The sequence below is a fragment of the Rosa rugosa genome, unplaced genomic scaffold (genome assembly GCF_958449725.1).
Source record: "Rosa rugosa unplaced genomic scaffold, drRosRugo1.1 SCAFFOLD_145, whole genome shotgun sequence".
Lineage (NCBI taxonomy): Eukaryota > Viridiplantae > Streptophyta > Magnoliopsida > Rosales > Rosaceae > Rosa > Rosa rugosa.
The window spans coordinates 1-17,400 of record NW_026908944.1 but is presented as its reverse complement, the minus strand read 5'-3'; the positions used below and the strand labels follow the sequence as shown (position 1 = coordinate 17,400).

The following is a 17,400-nucleotide window of genomic DNA, read 5'->3' as shown; positions in this document are numbered from 1 at the left end:
CTGACTTTTGAGGGGTAAAATGGTCATTTCAAGAAAAATAAATAAATAAATAAATAAATTCTTTTCTTTTTTTTCTGTTTTTTTTTTTTTTTTTTTTTTTTATGTTTCTTCGTTTTTTTTTTTTTATAAATTTTATTTTGTCTTCAACCTATACACCACAAGTTATAATAGGTTTATAAAAATAAAAAAATACTCTAGGTGGTTAAAAGCCGCTCGTTGGTCTACGATATTTGTTATATATCTCCGATAAAGTGAAGAATTTTAGGATATATCCCCAATAAAGTGAAGAAATATCTGTGTAAAATCATTTTTGGTCTACGATATTTGTGATATATCTCCAATAAAGTGAAGAATTTTAGGATATATCCCCAATAAAGTGAAGAAATATCTGTAAAAAATGATTTTACACTTTATCTGTAAATACCTGTATATCCCCAATAAAGTGAAGAAATATCTGTTTAAAATCATTTTTTACAGATAAAGTGTAAAATTATTTTTTACAGATATTTCTTCACTTTATTGGGGATATATCCTAAAATTCTTCACTTTATCAGAGATATATCACAAATATCGTAGACCTGCGAGTGTGTAAAATCATTTTTTACAGATATTTATTTACAGATAAAGTGTAAAATTATTTTTTACAGATATTTCTTCACTTTATTGGGGATATATCCTAAAATTCTTCACTTTATCGGAGATATATCACAAATATCGTAGACCAGCGAGCGGCTTTTAACCACCTAGAGTATTTTTTTGTTTTTATAAACCTATTATAACTTGTAGTGTATAGGTTGAAGACAAAAAAAAAAAAAAAAAAAAAAAAACAGAAAAAGAAAAAAAAAAACAGAAAAAATAAATAAATAAAAAACGAATTTTTTATATATTTTTTATTTTTTTTGTCTTGAAATGACCATTTTACCCCTTAAAAGTCAGAGTTAATGTCTAATTTGGACGGAATAGGAGAAATTTGACACGACTGATTGAAATTGGAAAGTTCAGGGGGTAAAAAAGTGAAATTGAGAGTTTGGGGGGTGAAATGATGACACCCCCAAACCTCAGGGGGGTAAACTGTAATTAATCCTATTAAATATAAGCAATGAACAATAAACTTGCCCTTTTGATTAATAATAATTACAATAATAATTATATCAAAATGATTGTTTTAGGACACAATTCCTTCAGCATGTACATAAGAAAGCAGGGAATTGTATGTGTACAATACTAATGTGGAATTACTAATGCTTTCGTTTTCTGTCTTAGGCTTTCTGGTGAAGGTATTCTGAATTTTTGTAGGCTTCTGTGTTGTGTTTTGAGGAAATAAAGGTTTGGTTTTCCCTTTATCTTTTGTGCGTGGTGATGTTCTCAAGTGTTGTACTATCTGTGATGATGATCACAACACTATAATGTGCATCTATGTTTTCTCTGAAGGAGGTATAGGTAGAGATTATCCTTTAGAGAGCTGTAAACTACCCAAGAATTGCCCGGTGAAAACGCCAAGCCTGGAAACTTGACTGCAGAAGTAGTGAAACCTTCTCCTGAACTTAATACTGATGGAGCTTTAGATGTCAAAGCAGTATGTAGATGTAATTCATTCCCTTAGCCTTAGGACCAATAGGGATTCCATCTACATTTTCAACCAACGCAAAAGCAGAAGCATTATTGGTATAGTGGATTGGTTTTTGTGGACTTGCTGGGTCGTTTTTACCATATCTTGTGGAATAATAATATTAGTGTTGAAAATTATGGTGCTGGATGAAATGTGAGAGAAGAATGAGGTGTGAGCTAGGCAGGAGGGAAATGGGTTTTAGCTCAACTAATTAGAAGTTAATTGGGTTATTAATGAAATTTAGACCTTCCAATTAGTACATAACTGGCCAGCATTATAATTCTCTCAATGTGTGATTGAATGAAACTGCTGCCATACCTTTCAATGTAATTTAAGAAGAATAGTAAACAAGCCATAGCATAAGCAAAGAATTGGGTTGTATTCACCGAGTGATTGCAAAAAGGAATCTGTGATCACCGTTTTCTGATTGTACTGGGCGTCTGTTACAACTTCATAGCTCCCAGTTGGTGATCGAATTATTCGTTTCCCTTTGATGGTTGTGTTATATATGAAGAGAATATTTCAAGCCTTGAACAAGCTGAAACAGAACTGAATGCTTAAAGTGCATGCTTATAGTTAAACATAATGTAGTATTCATAAACATTTAGTACAAATGTATAGAAGATATAACTACTGGATAAAAGTACATGCATAGTACTAATACAATATCCTGGAACGTCTCAATTCCAGGTCCTGAATCTTAATCATCTACATAGCAGCAGGGATAGTGTGACTCTGTGTACAATGCTAATGTGGAATTGCCAAAAGAGCTTGGGATTGCTTTTCATAGCGGAAACCATTTTTCTTGGAATCATCAGCAGACCAAACAAAGATACCATGAAGGTTTTGTTCACTCTTGAGCCTATGGCAGGCAGTGAAGAACCCATTTTCAGGGGACAATCCACCACTCCCATCGGTGCTAAAGCTCGCTAAGACCTTCCCACCATTGTAGTTTGAGCTTTGAGTCTTGAAATAATCGATAAACTGAGACACTGTGGTGCTATGATCATAAGCATAGAACTGGAAATTCACATAGTCTATCAACTGGCCGTAGTTCTTCCACAAGGCCAAGTAGTGGCTCTGAACGTCATCGTCATCAAAAGGAGCAATGGAAGCAAACTTGATGACACCATTGTCCTTGAGGGTTTTTATAAGCTTTCCGATGCACTCGGAAAAGGTGTTGGGGTCAGATTTAAAGTGCTCGTAATCAATGTCAATCCCATCTAGATTGTACTGCTGGATGATACTTGTGAGTGAAGAAACAGCATTAGAAACCCATGAATCAACTGAGGAAGGGTTGAAGTAACAAGAGCCACTATTGACACTGTCCCCTCCTAAGCTTAAGCCAACTTTCACATTTGAATGGGCATTCTTGATGTCTGAAACTTGAGAGGCGCCGAGGTTGTCAGTGTCCCAAAAGACGTTGAAATTTCCATTGGTGGGTGAAGAACCTGAGGTGTCGTAGTCGATGGCAAAGGAGAGAAGGAAGTGGAACTCAACATTTGGGTTAATGGGGACATCAGAAAACTTGACATTGTTGAATTCAGCTCCTATGTATTCTCTGAAGATATCTGAGTTTGATGGGGCTGCTTGGTTTGAAGTGATGAGGGCTTGAATGAATACAAGGCTGATCATAAGCTTCAGCTTTGGAACTGCCATTGCTGCTGATCGAGTAGTTGCTAGTATAGATAGAGTGAAGTGAACATTGCAAGCTGCTCCAATTATATACTGTGAAGTGCACTCAATGTGAATATGCACATTTGGGGTTATGCGGAGATAAGCTAATTGATTTGGTTGTTTTCACAAAGCAGTTGCTGTACGTTGTGTTTATGCAGAACTTTGTATTGGCAGAGTAGCAGAAGACAAATTTGAGGTAATCTTATTCACATTAGCAGAGTAACAATTACCTTTCCCATCTTAAGGGGTGGGCATTCAAAACCACAAAACCGAAATTATACACGTTTCATACTGAACCAAGGCGGTATGTGACTATGGGGGCAATCTGGTTTATATGTATAGAACCAAATGATTTAGAATGACACGAATTCTAAAGTGGCAACATGGTTCATACCGACTAAAAGTTTTAAATTTGGGAGTAATATATTTCAGCTTCAAACCGATCCTTCTAATACCGTAATTACCAATCTACACCGCATGTATCATGTACTTCCAATTTTTTCAATATATTTAATTAGTTAATCAAAATCTATGCCCAAGCATTAATTTGATTTGATTTTAATAACTCACCGACTCATTCAGTTCGGTTTCGATTAATTTTCAGTCAATTAAGTTTGGTATTACTTTGCTAGTCTAGATCATGTTGTGGATCTTTCTTTAGTTGAGGCTCCTGATTTCTTACAGGATGTTCTCTATGAGGATATTTGTAACGCAACTATGCATGCTCGGGGTATAGGTATTACGTCCCCCCCGATGCGGCAAAATATTATTAATAATAACATGGGCGTGGGGATGAGCCTCCCAGCTTGACTGGGTTCCAAACCCCATTAATTTAAAAAAAAAAAGTTTGGTATAATTCGTCGATTTTTTATTTCAAAGAGGTCACTCTTAAGTTAACAGATAGATGTTAAGTTAAATTTAGCTTTAGCTAAATTGGCTAGCTATATTTAGCTAAATAATCATGCATACCTAAAGCAAAAGTTATATTTCTCTCTCCTCTTTTGTCCACATGTCAGTTTATGATTCGATAAAATATAGTATATTATTTACAAATAACTACTACTGCTGGAACAATATTGTTAAGGGAAAATCGTCCAAACAGTGTCTGAACTTTTCCAGCCTATTAATTTTCATACCTATACTTTAAAAAACCTCAAAATGGTACCTGAAGTTTTGGCCCCGACCCAATTTCCGTACCTAGCAACAGTAAAATCGTTAACAGAGTTAACTTTTGAAGGGTATTTTTGTCCTTTCACTATTCATCTTCTTCCTGGTTCGTGTTCTTCCACTCCGACCTCAAATCCTCCTCATCTTTCTTCCTATACTACGTTATTAACATCCGCAATTTTCATTTGTCATATAGAAAAAAGGGTTTTACCCTCTTAAACCCCATTTGACCTTTATCTCCCACTCCCAGTGTCCTACTCGCTGACCCCAAATCCAAAATGTTCCTCCTCCAGTGGCGTTGCGCCTCCGCCCTCTCCGCACCCCTCCAGCTCCGCCACTACACCCAATCTGCCGCAGCCGCTCTCGTTGACGACGATTCCAAGCCAGTGTCCTTCCCCAGACCCGACCCGAAATACGACCAGACCATCCTTGCCGTCCCGCGCTTAGTCTCCGGCAAAAGCATCGCCGCAAAAGAGCAGAAGGTCGGCCGCGTCCCCGGCATCATCTTTGAGTAAGAGGACGGCCAGCATGGCGGCAACAAGCGGTTGATCTCCGTCCGCACCAACCAAATCCGCAAGCTCCTCAATCATCTCGGCCGCTTTTTCTTCCTCTCCCGCCTCTTCCACCTCGAGGTCCGCTCCGACTTCGATGCAGATGACGTCGCTGAGAAAGTCCACCTCTTCATCCAAAGATACCCACAATTCCAATTTCTTCCTGAGCTTCTTAGGCTCACTGTTGGTGCTCGGAGAAGAAACCCATTCGATATTAGGCCTCTCTTTCTTAATCTCACTCCCAGTCCACTCCATTACAGTCCTTTACCAATCTGATCTTATCTCTTTTTGTGCAGTAGTAGTGGTAAAGAAATTGGGTAGCTTTAGCCTTTACTATAATCTTCTTGCATAAACCCAAAATGCAGGAAATTGTGCAGATTTTCTGGGAATAGAGCAAAAGAGAAGGAAATTGGGTTTAAAATTGTTTGATTTTTGTTTCCAATTTATCGTTGTCTTGTGTCATATCATAAAGATATAGAGCCAAATTGATTTTTGTTGTTTCCAATTGTTGTTTCCAATTGGGAGGAGTTGTTGATGAACGTTGAATGAAGACGAGAGAGATGGCAGAGAGAACAGAGAACAAAGAAAAGATGAGAGAGAGAGAGAGAGTCATTGTATTTTCACGGAAGGAGGAGTTCAGTAAGGAGCTTAGTAAGAAGAAGAAGAGGGGTTTCGATTCGGGTTGTGGTGGTAGAAAGATGAGGAGGATTTGAGGTCGGAGAGGAAGAACACGAACCAGGAAGAAGATGAATAGTGAAAGGACAAAAATACCCTTCAAAAGTTAACTCTGTTAACTATTTTACTGTTGCTAGGTACGGAAATTGGGTCGGGGCCAAAACTTCAGGTACCATTTTGAGGTTTTTTAAAGTATAGGTATGAAAATTAATAGTCTGGAAAAGTTCAGACACTGTTTGGACGATTTTCCCTATTGTTAAATCAATAGCTATATTTAACAATTTTAGCTAAATTTAATTAAAAAATAATTCTTACTTTTTTTTTTTTTTTTTTTTTTGACAGAGTAATAGAGATTTCATTTAATCTCAAAGCCAGAACGGCACATACAAATAAGCCCTATCGTGCAGACTTATGCTGACTAATCGTGCAGACTTATGCTGACAAATAAGCCAGAACGGCACATACCATAATCGTGCAGACTTATGCTGACTAAGTCTAGCCAGCCTTTCTTGGGCCGAAGCCCACTATCTGCCCAAAAATAGGGAGTTATTGGAAAAGTAAAAACATAAACCATAAAGCAATAGTTGAGCCCAAAAGAAATAAATAATTCTTACTGTTGAAGATGCTCTTAATGAGTATATTTTAAATTTTAATGGGAAAAAAAAAATTGGAAGGTGTCAGGAATGTTTAAGGAAAATCGTAAACTAACAGAGAGAGGGAGAGAGTTTAGATGGAGAGAATGAAGAGTGAATTGGTGTGTTTATTCTTCTCACAATGGAGGGTTTATATAGGGATAAAAAGCATGGAGTAATACTATTACATTCCATTACTCTTACCACTATTACATTTAATATCATCCATTTACTTAAGTGCTTTCATACATAACATTAACATGATTGATACCAAACTTCTCCACTCTTAAGTGCTATCATACATAGCCATAATAATGCTATTTACATGATATAGACATAATAGTTTTACCACAATTTCATGTATACTACAACACTCCCCCTTGGATATTTCATGTCGATAGTATTTGTCTAAGCCGTGCGCTTCGAAATTGCCTCGTTAAAAACCTTGCCAAGTAATAAAACCCTGTGGGAAAAAACAACCTTGGTCGAAGGAGAAAAGGAGTGCAACGCGCATTAAGTGTGGAGTATGTTTCTAGATACTCCCCCTGATTTATTCTCCCCCTGAAGATCATGGGAGTTCGGATAACCTTCTTAATCCGATGCTCTTCACATGCTTCTCGAAAGGGGTTTTTGGTAGCGACTTAGTAAATAAGTCCGCTACATTATCCTCTGATCGGATTTGATTTACTTCAATGTTTAGAAGTGTTTGCTGTTGCTGATTGTAGAAGAATTTCGGTGATATATGTTTAGTATTGTCACCCTTGATGAAACCTAATTTCATTTGCTCAATACAAGCTGCATTATCTTCGTAAATGCATGTAGGTTTATCTGTGGTAAACTTCAAACCACAAGTTCCTCGAATGTGTCTATTTATAGACCTTAGCCATATGCATTCACGCACAGCTTCATGTAGAGCAATAATCTCTGCATGATTTGAGGAAGTAGCAACAAGGGTCTGTTTTGTAGATCTCCAAGATATCGCCGTGCTTCCCATGGTTGTAATACCCCGAAAAATCCAAATTAATTTCCGTGGATTTTTAGAAATGATTTCACGATAGTAGGAGCGAGTACGAAGCTTGGAGAAGTTGTGGAATTAGTTCGAACGATTTTATTTTCGAAAACGAACGTTTTTAGGGGGTCAACAAAGTTGACTTTTTATTCGTTCAAAATTTGGGAAAACTTCCTTCATGAAAGTTGTAGAGCTCGTCGATACGAGTTCGTGGACATGTGGAACGCATTATTCGGAGTTCGTATGATTAAGTTATGAATATTTGAAAATTGGGAATTTTCTATAAATAGGAAAAATTTCTGATTTATTCATTAAGGACAAAAAAATGGAGATTTTGCGGAATAGTCCCCCGAAACCCTCCGTCCTCTCTCCTCTCCCACGCGGCCGAACCGCTCGACCCGACCCGGCCGAACGGCCCTCCTCCGGCCTCCTCTGGCCACGGACCCGGCCTTCCCCGAGCTCGCCGTCGCACGCCCAGCCGCTCCCTGCCACCGTCTTGCCCCGCCGCTGCCCCCAGATGGAGATCGAAGACGCCCCAGCCATGTGAACCCGACCCGACCGGAAAACGACTTTTCCGGCGTTGCATGGGCCGATCGTCCCCATTTTCGTGATCTCCTCCTCATGCTGATCATCCCCATGTAAGCCTTTCATCACGATTTTGTGTATAGAACGCTAGATCATGGTTTGACTTTTTCGACGTCCCTGATTTAATCTGAATCTGATCAGACGCACGAGATTAATCCAACTTCAACGCTTGATCTAGGACGATCTAGGCCAAACCAGACTTAGCTCCAGGTATGGAAGTCGATCACCCTTTCATTTTGAACCAGTTTGTAGTTGGTCACTTTGCCATCTGAGGTGGTTGACCGTCGTTGACCGCCGCCTTGACCGCCCACTGACCACCGCTTGTGGCGGCGCATCAGACCATATTTCGAGTTTTCATTATCTAGGCGATGATCTATGCATCCATACGAGCGTTTTGATATATAACATGGTCATGTTAGAAAAAGTTGATAAATAGTGGATTTACGTTTTGACGTTACTATTTAACGTTTTTACGTTTATCTTCGGTTTACGATCTGTGAAGATCTGACCATCGGTTTTGCTTCAATTTTGGATATGTTGATCGTATGACTGTCCCGGTGACCTTGTGAGGTCACGGACGAAGATCCGACCGTTGGATCTTCGTATAATTGAGAAATAGTGATTCGGAAGGCGATTCGTGAGAATCTGACCGTCGGATTTTCATATAATTTTGTGGAGATGTTAGTAAAGGCGATTCAGGAAGATCTGACCGTTGGATCTTCGTGATAATTTTGGAGGATGATCCTAAAGGCGATCCGTGAGGATCCGACCGTTGGATCATCATTAAATTCAGATCCGACCGTTGGATCATCGTTTAATTTGAATCTGAGCGTTGGATCGTCGTTTAATTTCATATTTGAGTTGTTGGCTAAGTCAAGATCATTATTGGACTAGGTGATTGACGGTTTGAGTTGGTGGACGATTGTGGATCGTATTTTGAGCTGAATTGAAGACGCAGCGGGATTATCGAGGTGAGTAAACCTCACGTGGTTCATATTACGAACCCAATACAATTAATTGCTTATTTTGTTGCAATCATATGAACTATTGTTGGTATTACTAGACATTCCTGTGTGAATGTCTGTATATATATTATTACGTGAAATAATATGTATTGTTGGAGTTGTGTTGAGTTTATTGTTGAGAAACAATATATTGTGAGAGGTATTGAGTTTATTGTTGAGAAACAATATATTGTGAGAGGTGTTGAGTTTTATTGTTGAGGAACAATAAATTGTTGTGATCTGTGGAGATCACTAGGTCACGAGGTGACCATGGCATCTATTAGTGAATCACGCTCTCGTACCGGGCTGGTGGTTATTAATAGTATTAAATCGTAATCACGTCTGTGGCCGGACGAGTGGTTACGTTCAGTTAGAGCTCTAGTCTGTCTGCCAAATGTGGAGTGACCTTATGAGTGAAATTGAGAGTAACTCATAAGTGTCAATATATATATGGTAACCTTATGAGGGAAATTGAGAGTAACTCATAAGGGTCTATATATATATATATGAGTCTGTCTACCAAATGTTGGGAAATCTTATGAGCGAATTTGAGAGTAACTCATAAGTGTCTATATATATATATGAGAGTGAGGGATCTTATGAGCTAAATTGAGAGTAACTCATAAGTGTCTACATATATATATGAGAGTGAGTGATCTTATGAGCTAAATTGAGAGTAACTCATAAGTGTCTATATATATATATGAGAGTGAGAAAGTAACGTGGGTTTGTGGTAGTCTTGAAATCTAATAAATCAACAGTTCTTTCTTGTTTACTCATACTGGCTGTAAAAAGCTTACCGGGTTTTGTGTTGTTGCAACTCCCGGTACACTATTCAAATTGTGTAGCGGGTAATCCTACAGGACAGGAGAACCAGGACGGTGATCGTGCGGTTAGAGCAATTGTTAGAGTTTTACAACAATTGTAAGTTGTGAGGTGTGTTATGCTCATTTGAGCTTTATAATATATTGTGAGAGTGAATTGTAATAATGAACTCGAAGTTTCGAGATTTGTTTTTTTGTAATTGTAATTATTCAGGTTTCGGATTTGAATTTATTATTCAAAATTCGGGGCGTGACATTTTGGTATCAGAGCGTAAGGTGCATATTTGGTGATGTGTCAATACCTTCCGAGTGATGGCCCGTCTGCAGCGGATCCCCATCGTGTGCTCTTCGGTATTGGCTAAGTCATTGGGTATGCGTGAGTGTTGGGAGTTGTTTAGGCCGCTAGGTCGTTTAGGGAACGTGAATACCTTCCCTATAGTATTGACTTGGTTAATATGAATTTGTATTTGACTTATACTGTGTTTTAAGTGTTATACATGTCTTAGCCAAGCATACTATACTCCTTAGGTGATGGAGATTCGAAGGGGTTGTACTTAGAACCTTACAGTTGTCTTGTAGGTTCGTATTGGAATAAGTTCAGTGGCCGCGAGTTACAATCCTTGAGGAATAGGAACCTCTTGATTCAACTCTGTTAAGTCAACGAGGATTGTTTTATGGAAATGAGGTTCTTTTGATTGTTGAAGTGTTTGGTTGAGGACATGGTGTGGACCTATGCACGTACCTAGTGTGGATACGAGTATGAATTGTTATAAATTTTGTCTTCTTAAGTTGGACGTACAGATGTTTAGATGAGGTGTACGTATCAAGGATTAGATATCTTGTTTTATAAAGAGACGTCTTAGTGGAGTTTTGGTAATTGACATGTGATACGTGATTAAAGTGACTCTGAGGCAATTATGCTGACCTTGTGTGAGATTGAATTCTTAGTGTAGACTAAGAAGGTTGTGTGGTGATTTTATATACACTACGTGATGAACTTTTAGAAGGAAAAGTTATGAGTAAAAGTATGGGTTTTTTCCCTGATGTCTATAGCAGACTTGTGCATATGGCAGCCTTGTGGTGGTGCCAGTAGTGTTTATTTTATAACAGTTTTTATGGCAGTGCTTGTAGTGCTTTAGTGGTAGTTGTGTGATGTAACCATTTGATAGAACTCACCTTGGTTAAGGTGTTAGCCATTGAACAGGATTCTTGACTCTGTGGTTTGGGAAGAGATTGATATAAATTTTTGAGTGTAGTGAGGTAATTTGGAGATACTTAGGTTATCTATAAGGAGGGTGGTGGAGTTTGTTATCGAGGTGATACCAGGTTAGATACCTATATTAATGTCGCCTTATTGGATGAAACTGAACTTAAGGAGTTGAAAGTTCAAGGTGAGAGTTTACTTGAGTAGAGATTCATTAGAGCTAGTATTTTTCCATGATGGTACTGTATTGAGAAAGAAGAAGAATGTGGCTATGTTCCTTCTTTAAGGTGAAACATGACCATGATTAGATTTGGTACTAAGGATATGAATTATCGATAATGACTTGGAGCGAATTTGTAGCATTCTTTTGAGACATGTACTTTCCTGCCCAGTGAAGGATATGTTAGTGTTCTAGTTCTAAAGATCACGAGCGTAAGAGGTGTTAAGTTTGGTGCTCTATAGGTGTTTCTGAATGGGAAGTGTTTAGCTTTATTAATCCCTGAATTCTAGCGACGAAATTGTTTGTGTTTGGTTTGACTCAGAGGATGCTAGCTAGACCTCTGTGCAACTTAATTGATTGTTGGATTCTTTTTGAGTGATTGTTTTTATTGCATCATTATGAAAGATGTGTGCAGTAGAGTTGTTTATGGTTTTGAAAATAGTATTGGGTGACCAAGGTTCGATCCTTGGTGTTGTTGTTGGTTAAACAAAAAGAAGAAACAACATGCACACCATCTTATTGATTTATTATTACAAAAAGGAAATTGGAACTACGCTATACTAAGCCTAATCAGTAGCTCCGGATGGGTTGAGGCTGAGCTCAAGAGAAACTGGAGATCCACGGTTGTAACCGCCTGAGCCACCGAAATAGTAATCATGTGCACTACCTTCCTCGGAAGTAGTCTTCAGGTTACCAAAGACGTCCTCGCCGTGCACGGGGAACAGAGGAAGAGTTTGAACCTCCTGGTGATCTCCTCCTCGTTGTTGCAGGGATGTTTGTCCTCCTGTTGTGCCAAAAGAGTTGGACTGGTATTAGTGTTGAAGTGTGAGGAAGAATATGAAACAAAATTTAAGTAAATAAATCCTTCATTACCAGTAGAATAGGTGGAACCAAAGTTGAGATCAATGGATCTACCATCATCAGTAGAACTAGTGGACCCAAAATTGATGTCAATGGATCCACCAGCTGGCCCAAAATTGATGTCGATGGATCCACCAGCACCAGTAGAACCAGTGGACCCAAAATTGAGATCAATGGATCTACCAGTACCAAGAGAACTAGTTCTCATGGGCACTGGAGCAGCCTGATTACACCTATTCATCTGCTTCTCTCGAGCCCTGACGTTCTGGAACCAAAAGTAAATGTTCTTACCCTCAACATACCCATACTGGTTCAGCTGGAGACAGATCTCGTGAATCTGCTCTGTAGTTGGGCACTTAAATCCCTTGACGTAGTAAAGATCCTTGAGGATTCTTATTTGTTCTGGAGTAGGAATCCACCTGGTACGGGTTCGCCAGAAATCCATGTTGGCACTACTTCCAGCTGCTTGGGTGTTTCCTCCCTCCTCTGTTGGTTGCTGTTGTTGTGGTTCCATTTGTTGCGGGGTTTGGAGCTCCATTAGTTGCAGAGTTCGTGGCTCTTGGGTCATGGGGTGAGAGGATGTGGAAATCGAGGAATACATGGTTTAGTGTTTGAGGGAGATTTTGTTAGAAGGATTGGAGTTGTTGAACTGGTGATTGGAGATCTGAGATTCTCAGAGGAAAGATGAGATCGAATCTTCAAATGGAAGAAAAGATCTGAGAAAGAAGGATTGAAGATTTGGAGGAAAAGATTGAAGATCTGAAAGTTCAGAGGAAAGATGGGATTGAATCAACTAGATGGGAGAGAAGATCAGAAGAGAAGGATTGAAATTGATGAAGAAAGGATTTGAGTTTCGAGAGGAAGGCTGCAGAGTTTGAGAGAGAATGGCTGGGGAAAATTTCTTTTCTTTGGTGTGAACAGTTTTTCTCCAGGATGCACCTATTTATAGAACGAGGTGAGCAGATCTCCACCGTTGGATGGACGATCTCTGAGATTCAATCCACGCGTTGGATTAAAGTCGCCCCGAAACCCGGAAAAGCTGTTGGCGCGTGGAGAGCGTGTAAGGGGACCGAGGGAATCTCGAGGCGCTGTGGCAGACAGCTGTAGCCGAAAGCAGATTTGACTGCCGTAAATCACGGAAGGGATAAGCCGTGACACAAGTGGGCCGTACTTGGGCCTGTCTCGGATCAAGGCATCACTGTAGCTGTGGGTGGAGGCCTGATGGGCCGAGTTTCAGAAACAGTTTTGGACATGATGGGCCGAGTTTCTGAAACAGTTTTGGATGAGTTGGGCTGGATTTCTGTAACAGTTTTGGATACGTTGGGCTGGGTTTCTGCAACAGTCTTGGATGTTTTGGGCCGAATTGTTGAAACAGTTGGTTTAAATAAAAGGATTGGTATGGATAATAACGTGAGCAGCCGTGCTCGAGTGGTTGAGTGTACAGTTCGTGTACAAGAGGTCTGAGGTTCGAACCTCGCCTCTTGTTTATTTTTATTATGTTCGTTTATGACATAATAAGTATAAAATTTGTACACATTATATTAAGCACAGCTTGTGCTCCAGTGGTTGGGGGACAAAGGTTTCGTGCGGCAGGTTGAGGTTTCGAACCTTGCCTCCCCCGTTATTTTATTTATGTCGCTTATGACATAATAAATATAACACGTGAGCATATATTAATGAAGGCAGCTCTTGCTTCAGTGGTTGGGAGCAAAACCTTCGTGTTTGAGGTCGGGAGTTCGAACCCTACCTCTTACAAATATTTTTGGATCTCGTATATGCTTGATATACGACGTATATACGGTATGTACGGTATACATACGTATATACGGTCTGTACGGTATGCATACGAATATACAGTTGTACGGTATGCATACGTATATACGATCTGTACGGTATGCATACGTATATACGGTATGTACAATTTCATACCGTAGCCGAGCTGGAAGTTGGTGGGCCGATTGGTAGGCCCAAATAGTAAGCCCAAATGGTAAGCCCAATTGTTCGGCCCGAATAGTAGGCCCAAATGTTAAACCCAAAGTGGTTTGGGCCGGTTCGAAATGTGGATGGTCCGATTTCTTCAGGCCCAATTGGCCAGCCCTAATGCTTAGCCCAAGGTTTGAACAAGCCCAAGTCATCGTCACTGGGTGACATATTTTATTGGCGTGCTTTTGGGGATGATTTGTTTTGAGTGATGCATCTCTATTGTTGTGAAGAAAGGTGCATGCTTGAGTTTTACTATGGAGATTTACCGTGATGCTAATTGAGTAGCGAAACACTTTGTGGGAGTGTTTACTGTGCTTGTATGCCAGTACAGAGTGATGATCTATGTGAAGATCTATGTGAAGATCTATGTGAGGATCTATGAGATGATCCATGTGACGATTTTGTGTATGTGATGTGGAGTGTTGTTGAGCAGTTGTTTTGTGAATTTACATTGTGATGAAAGGATTTAGTGGCCCTAGGAATGTATTTTTATACAAAGGATTGTGGCTTTGTAGATTACTACAGATTTGGAAAAAATGGAGATTCTATGATTAGGTCAACCTTAATCGAGAGGAATTGACTTACGCTCAAATTTCGGGACGAAATTTCTTTAAGGAGGGTAGATTGTAATACCCCGAAAAATCCAAATTAATTTCCGTGGATTTTTAGAAATGATTTCACGATAGTAGGAGCGAGTACGAAGCTTGGAGAAGTTGTGGAATTAGTTCGAACGATTTTATTTTCGAAAACGAACGTTTTTAGGGGGTCAACAAAGTTGACTTTTTATTCGTTCAAAATTTGGGAAAACTTCCTTCATGAAAGTTGTAGAGCTCGTCGATACGAGTTCGTGGACATGTGGAACGCATTATTCGGAGTTCGTATGATTAAGTTATGAATATTTGAAAATTGGGAATTTTCTATAAATAGGAAAAATTTCTGATTTATTCATTAAGGACAAAAAAATGGAGATTTTGCGGAATAGTCCCCCGAAACCCTCCGTCCTCTCTCCTCTCCCACGCGGCCGAACCGCTCGACCCGACCCGGCCGAACGGCCCTCCTCCGGCCTCCTCTGGCCACGGACCCGGCCTTCCCCGAGCTCGCCGTCGCACGCCCAGCCGCTCCCTGCCACCGTCTTGCCCCGCCGCTGCCCCCAGATGGAGATCGAAGACGCCCCAGCCATGTGAACCCGACCCGACCGGAAAACGACTTTTCCGGCGTTGCATGGGCCGATCGTCCCCATTTTCGTGATCTCCTCCTCATGCTGATCATCCCCATGTAAGCCTTTCATCACGATTTTGTGTATAGAACGCTAGATCATGGTTTGACTTTTTCGACGTCCCTGATTTAATCTGAATCTGATCAGACGCACGAGATTAATCCAACTTCAACGCTTGATCTAGGACGATCTAGGCCAAACCAGACTTAGCTCCAGGTATGGAAGTCGATCACCCTTTCATTTTGAACCAGTTTGTAGTTGGTCACTTTGCCATCTGAGGTGGTTGACCGTCGTTGACCGCCGCCTTGACCGCCCACTGACCACCGCTTGTGGCGGCGCATCAGACCATATTTCGAGTTTTCATTATCTAGGCGATGATCTATGCATCCATACGAGCGTTTTGATATATAACATGGTCATGTTAGAAAAAGTTGATAAATAGTGGATTTACGTTTTGACGTTACTATTTAACGTTTTTACGTTTATCTTCGGTTTACGATCTGTGAAGATCTGACCATCGGTTTTGCTTCAATTTTGGATATGTTGATCGTATGACTGTCCCGGTGACCTTGTGAGGTCACGGACGAAGATCCGACCGTTGGATCTTCGTATAATTGAGAAATAGTGATTCGGAAGGCGATTCGTGAGAATCTGACCGTCGGATTTTCATATAATTTTGTGGAGATGTTAGTAAAGGCGATTCAGGAAGATCTGACCGTTGGATCTTCGTGATAATTTTGGAGGATGATCCTAAAGGCGATCCGTGAGGATCCGACCGTTGGATCATCATTAAATTCAGATCCGACCGTTGGATCATCGTTTAATTTGAATCTGAGCGTTGGATCGTCGTTTAATTTCATATTTGAGTTGTTGGCTAAGTCAAGATCATTATTGGACTAGGTGATTGACGGTTTGAGTTGGTGGACGATTGTGGATCGTATTTTGAGCTGAATTGAAGACGCAGCGGGATTATCGAGGTGAGTAAACCTCACGTGGTTCATATTACGAACCCAATACAATTAATTGCTTATTTTGTTGCAATCATATGAACTATTGTTGGTATTACTAGACATTCCTGTGTGAATGTCTGTATATATATTATTACGTGAAATAATATGTATTGTTGGAGTTGTGTTGAGTTTATTGTTGAGAAACAATATATTGTGAGAGGTATTGAGTTTATTGTTGAGAAACAATATATTGTGAGAGGTGTTGAGTTTTATTGTTGAGGAACAATAAATTGTTGTGATCTGTGGAGATCACTAGGTCACGAGGTGACCATGGCATCTATTAGTGAATCACGCTCTCGTACCGGGCTGGTGGTTATTAATAGTATTAAATCGTAATCACGTCTGTGGCCGGACGAGTGGTTACGTTCAGTTAGAGCTCTAGTCTGTCTGCCAAATGTGGAGTGACCTTATGAGTGAAATTGAGAGTAACTCATAAGTGTCAATATATATATGGTAACCTTATGAGGGAAATTGAGAGTAACTCATAAGGGTCTATATATATATATATGAGTCTGTCTACCAAATGTTGGGAAATCTTATGAGCGAATTTGAGAGTAACTCATAAGTGTCTATATATATATATGAGAGTGAGGGATCTTATGAGCTAAATTGAGAGTAACTCATAAGTGTCTACATATATATATGAGAGTGAGTGATCTTATGAGCTAAATTGAGAGTAACTCATAAGTGTCTATATATATATATGAGAGTGAGAAAGTAACGTGGGTTTGTGGTAGTCTTGAAATCTAATAAATCAACAGTTCTTTCTTGTTTACTCATACTGGCTGTAAAAAGCTTACCGGGTTTTGTGTTGTTGCAACTCCCGGTACACTATTCAAATTGTGTAGCGGGTAATCCTACAGGACAGGAGAACCAGGACGGTGATCGTGCGGTTAGAGCAATTGTTAGAGTTTTACAACAATTGTAAGTTGTGAGGTGTGTTATGCTCATTTGAGCTTTATAATATATTGTGAGAGTGAATTGTAATAATGAACTCGAAGTTTCGAGATTTGTTTTTTTGTAATTGTAATTATTCAGGTTTCGGATTTGAATTTATTATTCAAAATTCGGGGCGTGACAATGGTAAAGACATAACCTGTTTTGTATTAATCCTGGATTTGAATTTAAATAAATAAACCAAAAATCATTTGGTAAGAGTTAGTGTTTCAATTT

At 39.6% G+C, this 17,400-nt stretch overlaps 1 protein-coding gene across 1 annotated transcript; it reads right to left on the bottom strand.

The window, feature by feature from the left end:
- Window positions 1-2,179: 2,179 nt before the first annotated feature.
- LOC133724245 (chitinase 2-like) lies at window positions 2,180-3,316 on the bottom strand. The gene has a single exon (XM_062150945.1). It carries the CDS (start codon window positions 3,266-3,268, stop codon window positions 2,357-2,359), a length of 912 nt encoding a protein of 303 aa, XP_062006929.1. The 5' UTR covers window positions 3,269-3,316; the 3' UTR covers window positions 2,180-2,356.
- Between the last annotated feature and the right edge of the window lie 14,084 nt (window positions 3,317-17,400).